The sequence below is a fragment of the Oncorhynchus keta genome, chromosome 37 (assembly GCF_023373465.1).
Source record: "Oncorhynchus keta strain PuntledgeMale-10-30-2019 chromosome 37, Oket_V2, whole genome shotgun sequence".
NCBI lineage: Eukaryota > Metazoa > Chordata > Actinopteri > Salmoniformes > Salmonidae > Oncorhynchus > Oncorhynchus keta.
In genome coordinates this window covers 18,274,697-18,284,807 of record NC_068457.1, presented here as the reverse complement: position 1 = coordinate 18,284,807, position 10,111 = coordinate 18,274,697, and the positions used below count along the sequence as shown (strand labels likewise).

The 10,111-nt window shown below is 45.1% G+C and overlaps 1 protein-coding gene across 5 annotated transcripts in view; it reads left to right on the top strand.

The window, feature by feature from the left end:
• The window catches only part of LOC118380714 (serine/threonine-protein phosphatase 2A regulatory subunit B'' subunit alpha-like), a 72,908-nt gene extending 63,581 nt beyond the window's left edge, over positions 1 to 9,327 (top strand). For all 5 annotated transcript variants that reach the window (XM_052499397.1, XM_052499396.1, XM_052499394.1 and 2 more), the window contains 4 exons: positions 909 to 1,084; positions 1,203 to 1,321; positions 6,748 to 6,854; positions 6,964 to 9,327. In XM_052499397.1, the coding sequence (XP_052355357.1) occupies positions 909 to 1,084; positions 1,203 to 1,321; positions 6,748 to 6,854; positions 6,964 to 7,063 (502 nt within the window). In that variant the 3' untranslated portion in view covers positions 7,064 to 9,327. The remainder of the gene's footprint in view (positions 1 to 908; positions 1,085 to 1,202; positions 1,322 to 6,747; positions 6,855 to 6,963) is intronic.
• The last annotated feature ends 784 nt before the right edge of the window (positions 9,328 to 10,111 follow it).

The window sequence follows — 10,111 nt, the reverse complement described above, 5'->3', positions numbered from 1 at the left end:
TCTCTCGCTCTGTCTGTCTCTCTATCTCTCTGTCCCGCTCTCTCTCGCTCTCTCTGTCTATCTGTCTATCTCTCTGTCCCTCTCTCTCTCGCTCTGTCTGTCTCTCTATCTCTCTGTCCCGCTCTCTCTCTCTCTCTCTCTCTCTCTCTCTCTCGTTCTCTTTCTCTGTCTGTCTCTCTTTCTCTATCTCTCTGTCCCTCTCTCTCTCTCTCTCTCTCTCTCTCTCTCTCTCTCTCTCTCTCTCTCTCTCTCTCTCGTTCTCTTTCTCTGTCTGTCTCTCTCTCTCTCACTCTCTCTGTCTGTCTCTCTATCTCTCTGTCCCTCTCTCTCTCGCTCTGTCTGTCTCTCTATCTCTCTGTCCCGCTCTCTCTCGCTCTCTCTGTCTATCTCTCTATCTCTCTGTCCCTCTCTCTCTCGCTCTGTCTGTCTCTCTATCTCTCTGTTCCTCTCTCTCTCTCTCTCTCTCTCTCTCTCTCTCTCTCTCTCTCTCTCTCTCTCTCTCTCTCTCTCTCTCTCTCTCTGTCCCTCTCTCTCTCTCTCGCTCTCTCTGTCTATCTCGCTATCTCTCTGTCTCTCTCTCTCTCTCTCTCTCGCTCTCTCTCTCTGTCTGTCTCGCTATCTCTCTGTCCCTCTCTCTCTCACTCTCTCTGTCTCTCTATCTCTCTATCTCTCTGTCTCTCTATCTCTCTGTCTCTCTCTATGTCTCTGTCTCTCTGTCCCTCTCTCTCTCTCTCTCTCTCTCTCTGTCCCTCTCTCTCTCTCTCTCTCTCGCTCTCTCTGTCTATCTCTCTATCTCTCTGCCCCTCTCTCTCTCGCTCTCTCTCTCTGTCTGTCTCTCTATCTCTCTGTCCCTCTCTCTCGCTCTCTCGCTCTCTCTGTCTGTCTTTCTGTTTCTCTGCCCCCCCCAGTATAGAGTACTGGTTCAGGTGTATGGACACAGATGGGGACGGTGTGTTGTCTATGTTTGAGTTGGAGTACTTCTATGAGGAGCAGTGTAGTAGGATGGAGGGGATGGGCATTGAACCCCTACCCTTCACAGACCTGCTCTGTCAGATGCTAGACCTTGTCAAACCTGAAAGCCAAGGTGTGTGTGTATCTTCTTTCTCTTCCAATTGATCCTCTCTTTATACATTATACTCTACTGTGCAGTACAGCAGTAGATGCACATCATAATGTGTGTGTGTGTGTGTGTGTGTGTTTAGGTAAGATAACCCTGTCTGATCTGAAGAGGTGTAGGATGGCTCATATATTCTTCGACACGTTCTTCAACCTGGAGAAATACCTGGACCACGAGCAGAGAGACCCCTTCGCTTTGCAGAAGGTAGGACCGTGTATGTGTGTGTGTTGTAGGACATAGACAGTGAGGGTGTGTGTGTACTAACGTTTTTGTGTGTATGTGTTGTAGGACATAGACAGTGAGGGTGTGTGTGTGTGTGTATGTGTTGTAGGACATAGACAGTGAGGGTGTGTGTGTGTATGTGTTGTAGGACATAGACAGTGAGGGTGTGTGTGTATGTGTTGTAGGACATAGACAGTGATGGTGTGTGTGTGTGTGTATGTGTTGTAGGACATAGACAGTGAGGGTGTGTGTGTGTATGTGTTGTAGGACATAGACAGTGAGGGTGTGTGTGTGTGTGTGTGTGTGTGTGTGTGTGTGTGTGTGTGTGTGTGTGTGTGTGTGTGTGTGTGTGTGTGTGTGTGTGTGTGTGTGTGTGTGTGTGTGTGTGTGTTGTAGGACATAGACAGTGAGGGTGTGTGTGTGTATGTGTTGTAGGACATAGACAGTGAGGGTGTGTGTGTGTGTGTTGTAGGACATAGACAGTGAGGGTGTGTGTATGTGTTGTAGGACATAGACAGTGAGGGTGTGTGTGTGTATGTGTTGTAGAACATAGACAGTGAGGGTGTGTGTATGTGTTGTAGGACATAGACAGTGAGGGAGTATGTGTGTATGTGTTGTAGGACATAGACAGTGAGGGTGTGTGTGTGTATGTGTTGTAGGACATAGACAGTGAGGGTGTGTGTGTGTGTATGTGTTGTAGGACATAGACAGAGAGGGTGTGTGTGTGTGTATGTGTTGTAGGACATAGACAGAGAGGGTGTGTGTGTGTATGTGTTGTAGGACATAGACAGTGAGGGTGTGTGTGTGTATGTGTTGTAGGACATAGACAGAGAGGGTGTGTGTGTGTATGTGTTGTAGGGCATAGACAGTGAGGGTGTGTGTGTATGTGTTGTAGGACATAGACAGTGAGGGTGTGTGTGTGTATGTGTTGTAGGACATAGACAGTGAGGGTGTGTGTGTATGTGTTGTAGGACATAGACAGTGAGGGTGGGTGTGTGTATGTGTTGTAGGACATAGACAGTGAGGGTGGGTGTGTGTATGTGTTGTAGGACATAGACAGTGAGGGTGTGTGTATGTGTTGTAGGACATAGACAGTGAGGGTGTGTGTATGTGTTGTAGAACATAGACAGTGAGGGTGTGTGTGTGTATGTGTTGTAGAACATAGACAGTGAGGGTGTGTGTATGTGTTGTAGGACATAGACAGTGAGGGAGTATGTGTGTATGTGTTGTAGGACATAGACAGTGAGGGTGTGTGTGTGTATGTGTTGTAGGACATAGACAGTGAGGGTGTGTGTGTATGTGTTGTAGGACATAGACAGAGAGGGTGTGTGTGTGTGTATGTGTTGTAGGACATAGACAGAGAGGGTGTGTGTGTGTATGTGTTGTAGGACATAGACAGTGAGGGTGTGTGTGTGTGTATGTGTTGTAGGACATAGACAGAGAGGGTGTGTGTGTGTATGTGTTGTAGGACATAGACAGTGAGGGTGTGTGTGTATGTGTTGTAGGACATAGACAGTGAGGGTGTGTGTGTGTATGTGTTGTAGGACATAGACAGAGAGGGTGTGTGTGTGTATGTGTTGTAGGACATAGACAGAGAGGGTGTGTGTGTGTATGTGTTGTAGGACATAGACAGTGAGGGTGTGTGTGTGTATGTGTTGTAGGACATAGACAGTGAGGGTGTGTGTGTGTGTATGTGTTGTAGGACATAGACAGTGAGGGTGTGTGTGTGTGTATGTGTTGTAGGACATAGACAGAGAGGGTGTGTGTGTATGTGTTGTAGGACATAGACAGAGAGGGTGTGTGTGTGTATGTGTTGTAGGACATAGACAGTGAGGGTGTGTGTGTGTATGTGTTGTAGGACATAGACAGAGAGGGTGTGTGTGTGTATGTGTTGTAGGACATAGACAGTGAGGGTGTGTGTGTATGTGTTGTAGGACATAGACAGTGAGGGTGTGTGTGTGTATGTGTTGTAGGACATAGACAGTGAGGGTGTGTGTGTGTGTGTGTTGTAGGACATAGACAGTGAGGGTGTGTGTGTGTGTATGTGTTGTAGAACATAGACAGAGAGGGGGTGTGTATGTGTTGTAGGACATAGACAGTGAGGGTGTGTGTGTGTGTGTATGTGTTGTAGGACATAGACAGAGAGGGTGTATGTGTGTGTGTATGTGTTGTAGGACATAGACAGAGAGGGTGTGTGTGTGTATGTGTTGTAGAACATAGACAGTGAAGGTGTGTGTGTGTTTATGTATTGTATGACATAGACAGTGAGGGTGTATGTGTGTTTGTATGTGTTGTAGAACATAGACAGTGAGGGTGTATGTGTGTGTGTATGTGTTGTAGACATAGACAGTGAGGGTGTATGTGTGTGTGTATGTGTTGTAGGACATAGACAGTGAGGGTGTGTGTGTGTATGTGTTGTAGGACATAGACAGTGAGGGTGTGTGTGTGTGTATGTGTTGTAGGACATAGACAGTGAGGGTGTGTGTGTGTGTATGTGTTGTAGGACATAGACAGTGAGGGTGTGTGTATGTGTTGTAGGACATAGACAGTGAGGGTGTGTGTGTGTGTATGTGTTGTAGGACATAGACAGTGAGGGTGTGTGTGTGTATGTGTTGTAGGACATAGACAGTGAGGGTGTGTGTGTGTATGTGTTGTAGGACATAGACAGTGAGGGTGTTTGTGTATGTGTTGTAGGACATAGACAGTGAGGGTGTGTTTGTGTATGTGTTGTAGGACATAGACAGTGAGGGTGTGTGTGTATGTGTTGTAGGACATAGACAGTGAGGGTGTGTGTATGTGTTGTAGGACATAGACAGTGAGGGTGTTTGTGTATGTGTTGTAGGACATAGACAGTGAGGGTGTGTGTATGTGTTGTAGGACATAGACAGTGAGGGTGTGTGTGTATGTGTTGTAGGACATAGACAGTGAGGGTGTTTGTGTATGTGTTGTAGGACATAGACAGTGAGGGTGTGTGTGTGTATGTGTTGTAGGACATAGACAGTGAGGGTGTTTGTGTATGTGTTGTAGGACATAGACAGTGAGGGTGTGTGTGTGTATGTGTTGTAGGACATAGACAGTGAGGGTGTGTGTGTGTGTGTATGTGTTGTAGGACATAGACAGTGAGGGTGTGTGTGTGTGTGTATGTGTTGTAGAACATAGACAGTGAGGGTGTGTGTGTGTATGTGTTGTAGGACATAGACAGTGAGGGTGTGTGTGTGTGTGTTGTAGGACATAGACAGTGAGGGTGTGTGTGTGTATGTGTTGTAGGACATAGACAGTGAGGGTGTGTGTGTGTGTGTATGTGTTGTAGGACATAGACAGTGAGGGTGTGTGTGTGTATGTGTTGTAGGACATAGACAGTGAGGGTGTGTGTGTGTATGTGTTGTAGGACATAGACAGTGAGGGTGTGTGTGTGTATGTGTTGTAGGACATAGACAGTGAGGGTGTGTGTGTGTATGTGTTGTAGGACATAGACAGTGAGGGTGTTTGTGTATGTGTTGTAGGACATAGACAGTGAGGGTGTGTTTGTGTATGTGTTGTAGGACATAGACAGTGAGGGTGTGTGTGTGTATGTGTTGTAGGACATAGACAGTGAGGGTGTGTGTGTGTATGTGTTGTAGGACATAGACAGTGAGGGTGTTTGTGTATGTGTTGTAGGACATAGACAGTGAGGGTGTGTGTATGTGTTGTAGGACATAGACAGTGAGGGTGTGTGTATGTGTTGTAGGACATAGACAGTGAGGGTGTTTGTGTATGTGTTGTAGGACATAGACAGTGAGGGTGTGTGTGTGTATGTGTTGTAGGACATAGACAGTGAGGGTGTGTGTGTGTGTATGTGTTGTAGGACATAGACAGTGAGGGTGTGTGTATGTGTTGTAGGACATAGACAGTGAGGGTGTGTGTGTGTATGTGTTGTAGGACATAGACAGTGAGGGTGTGTGTGTGTGTGTATGTGTTGTAGGACATAGACAGTGAGGGTGTGTGTGTGTATGTGTTGTAGGACATAGACAGTGAGGGTGTGTGTGTGTGTGTGTGTTGTAGGACATAGACAGTGAGGGTGTGTGTGTGTATGTGTTGTAGGACATAGACAGTGAGGGTGTGTGTATGTGTTGTAGGACATAGACAGTGAGGGTGTCTGTATGTGTTGTAGGACATAGACAGTGAGGGTGTATGTGTGTATGTGTTGTAGGACATAGACAGTGAGGGTATATGTGTGTATGTGTTGTAGGACATAGACAGTGAGGGTGTGTGTGTGTATGTGTTGTAGGACATAGACAGTGAGGGTGTGTGTGTGTATGTGTTGTAGGACATAGACAGTGAGGGTGTGTGTGTGTATGTGTTGTAGGACATAGACAGTGAGGGTGTGTGTGTGTATGTGTTGTAGGACATAGACAGTGAGGGTGTGTGTGTGTATGTGTTGTAGGACATAGACAGTGAGGGTGTGTGTGTATGTGTTGTAGGACATAGACAGTGAGGGTGTGTGTGTGTGTGTATGTGTTGTAGGACATAGACAGTGAGGGTGTGTATGTGTTGTAACATAGACAGTGAGGGTGTATTATGTATGTGTTATTATATTATTATGTGTTGTAGGACATAGATATATTATTATATATTATTATTATATTATTATATTATTATATTATTATATTATTATATTACAGTGAGGGTGTGTGTGTGTGTATGTGTTGTAGGACATAGACAGTGAGGGTGTATGTGTGTATGTGTTGTAGGACATAGACAGTGAGGGTGTGTGTGTGTGTATGTGTTGTAGGACATAGACAGAGAGGGTGTGTGTGTGTATGTGTTGTAGGACATAGACAGTGAGGGTGTGTGTGTGTATGTGTTGTAGGACATAGACAGAGAGGGTGTGTGTGTGTATGTGTTGTAGAACATAGAAAGTGAGGGTGTGTGTGTGTTTATGTATTGTATGACATAGACAGTGAGGGTGTATGTGTGTGTGTATGTGTTGTAGAACATAGACAGTGAGGGTGTGTGTGTGTGTATGTGTGTTGTAGGACATAGACAGTGAGGGTGTATGTGTGTATGTGTTGTAGGACATAGACAGTGAGGGTGTATGTGTGTATGTGTTTTGAACATAGACAGTGAGGGTATATGTGTGTATGTGTTGTAGAACATAGACAGTGAGGGTGTGTGTATGTGTTGTAGGACATAGACAGTGAGGGTGTGTGTGTATGTGTTGTAGAACATAGACAGTGAGGGTGTGTGTGTGTATGTGTTGTAGAACATAGACAGTGAGGGTGTGTGTGTGTATGTGTTGTAGAACATAGACAGTGAGGGTGTGTGTGTGTATGTGTTGTAGAACATAGACAGTGAGGGTGTGTGTGTGTATGTGTTGTAGAACATAGACAGTGAGGGTGTGTGTGTACTAACTTGTGTGTGTTTTGTAGGACATAGACAATGAGTGTCCAGAGCCTTCAGACTGGGATAAATACGCTTCAGAGGAATATGAGATCCTGGTGGCAGAAGAGACAGCTAATGAACAGCTGCAGGAGGGGTAAGACACACACACATACACACACTCACTCACTCACTCACTCACTCACTCACTCACTCACTCACTCACTCACTCACTCACTCTCTCTCATACTGTGTTGCCTCCCCAGGACATTTGATGATGACTATGAGGAGGCGGAGCTTCCTGTTCAAGGAGAGATGGTTGGGAATAAGATGGATAAGCTGCTCATATCAGATCTGTCAGCATGAAATTCCCAAAGCCTGGAATACCGCTCCCTTCTCCTTGGATATACAGGAGACAGGGGAGAGAGGAAGAAATTAAGAAAAAGCTAAAGCGATGGAGGACTCCAAACTCTCTCAGCTTCTCCTTTCATACACAGACAGGGACAGAAGGGATGGTGAGAAGACAGAGGGGGTGGACTGAAAACGAGAGAGAGGATGGACAGAACGAGAGAGAGGATGGACAGAACGAGAGAGAGGATGGACAGAACGAGAGAGAGGATGGACAGAACGAGAGAGAGGATGGACAGAACGAGAGAGCACTCTGGCAGCTGTCCTCTCAGCCCTCTGTAGGAGAGAACATGTTTTCCACTCTTTTATCTTCATTGGAGATTGTGTTGTGTATGCATATGTGTGTGTGTGTGTGTGTGTGTGTGTGTGTGTGTGTGTGTGTGTGTGTGTGTGTGTGTGTGTGTGTGTGTGTGTGTGTGTGTGTGTGTGTGTGTGTGTGTGTGTGTGTGTGTGTGTGTGTGTGTGTGTGTGTGTGTGTGTGTGTTATCCCAAAGACTGTGTTTGGTGCAATAATGTGTCTTAACATGTTTGTTATGTAGAAGTAAGAAAGCACAAATCCTGATGTGGAGATACTTCCTGTATTATGTTTATAATTACTGCCATATGGAGATTTTTCACTGACAATCAACTACTAGACAATCAGCTAATCAATCAAGTTGTTTTCAAATGTGTCAATTAACACACACACACACACACACACACTGTACATACACACAGCTCTGTGCAAAACACCGCCATCTTGTGGTCGCTAGTTATACTGCTGGCTGCTCTTAGAGACGTGTGACGTTTGGAAAAGGGAGCTGTTGGAACACGACTGTCAGCGTTCTCCGTTTATAAACTCATTTTTAGTGTTCTATTTCAGAATGTTACTGTTAAGTAGTTTGATAGGCGGGCCATTGTGTGTTTGATTCATTTAGAATTAGTCAAATGTTTAATTCAGTTTGAGATAAAACGCATGTACTGTATATTCCGTCCGTATACTTTTCAAAGAGTTCTCTCAAAGCAGAGGCTGCGTCACAAATGGCAGTCTATTCCTCATATAGTGCACTATAACTTCTAGGGAGTAGAGTGCTATTCTAGATTTGACCAGAATCAACCACAGTGTACATAGACTGAGCTGTAACAAACTAACTATGAACTAACTATCTCTCTGGCAGAGATGTTACTGTATAAACCAAAATGGACAGGAATGGAATCTGCCAAAATGGGCAGAAGTGACACACACACACACACACACACACACACACACACACACACACACACACACACACACACACACACACACACACACACACACACTTGCTAGCCACAAGGCGCGCTGTCGACACGTGGAACAGAGCTGTAAAGCTAACAGGCGTTTTCATGTGTCACCTAAGGGGATGTTCAAATAGCATGATGAAAAGAGTGGGCCTAACTAACTGCCATCCTGTCATTATCCTCTTCAGCATCATTTATTCTTTAGGTTGTCACTGGTGGATGCTGGTGGTGTTTTAAAGCTGTGTTCATGCGTGTGTGTGTTTCTTTAAGAGCGACAATCTGTCCCTATATATCCATTGTAAATGTGTATTTAACTCTACATAGTGTTGCCATTGTGTACAGATGATGTATCTGATGCTTTGTGTTGCTGTGTGGCTCGACGGGGTTCAGTTATGTGGCGTGTGACCCAAATGTACAAGGATGATTGGTCGGAGGTCATAGAGGGACACGCCCACCAGACAAATGACTGTCAATCAATTTGTCAATCACCTATCAATCAGTTTGATAGTCTGATTGAGTAATAAGGAGCATCTTGCTGTGACTGGATTGGACACACTGGTAGCTCCTCCCTTTAGAGAGACTCATGCTGTTGTAGAGACACACACACACACACACACACGTTTATAAGACACTGCTGTGTCTGACGCTATGCAAACAATCTGCTTTTTAGCTGACTGCCCTGGGAACACACACACATCTGCTCTGTACTCGGTGCAGGGGGCAGGGTGAGAAGCCATGATGGAACTGCCTCCGACCGGAGACACTTCTGCCGCAATGAGGACTTTTACTTTGAAATGTATGTCTGTTTTAAACAACTTTTACTTCGATTTTTTTCTCTTATCTGATGTTTTACTTCCAGGTTGATGAGGCTTCAGTAGATGTTCTTGTGTTCGCATGGCTTCCTTCTTTCTATCTTTCATTTGTTTTCTTTTAAAAGTGGATTCAAATAAAGGCGATTTAAGGTTGGAGAGAGAAAATGAATGGCGGATACAACACAATAGTGCGTCGAACAAAGATTTTCATGTTTTGTTTTTTGGTGCAATTTTTTATATATAGATTTGACTAAACAGTGTGTTCTAAATAGTATGTAGTATGCCATAGTAGTCATAGTACATAGTTAATACGATGGCCTCTTTAGTCTCAGAATGTCCCTCTCCTGTGGTTCACCCCTGTGGCTCACAGTAGTAACTACACAGTAATGTTATGTTTCTCCTCTCCCGTGTGTCTGTGCATGTGTGTGTTGCATGATGATTGTCTTGAAATTCACAGATCCCCAGATGAAACCAATAGCCAATGAGATCCCAGCCTTGACTTTAAAGCCCCTCCCCTTAGTCACACACATTTCAGACCACCAGCCAACACCCAGTCCGCAGTGATGTCATCAACCATGATGTCATAATAGGGTTCCATTCTCCCTTTGATGAACACACACACACACACACATACACAGCCAAATAGATGCTTTGGAACCGACTCCACTGTGACACCAACATTTACCCAAATGAAGGGAGAGAGAGAGGGAGATGGAGAGAGGTGGAGAGAGAGAGGGAGAGAGGTGGAGAGAGAGAGGGAGAGGGAGACGGAGATGGAGAGAAAGAGAGAGAGAGGGAGATAGGGAGATGGAGAGAAAGAGAGAGGGAGAAAGAGAGAGAGAGGGAGATGGGGAGAAAGAGAGAGAGAGGGAGATGAAGAGAGAGGGAGATGGAGAGAAAGAGAGAGGGAGATGGAGAGAAAGTGAGATGAGATAAG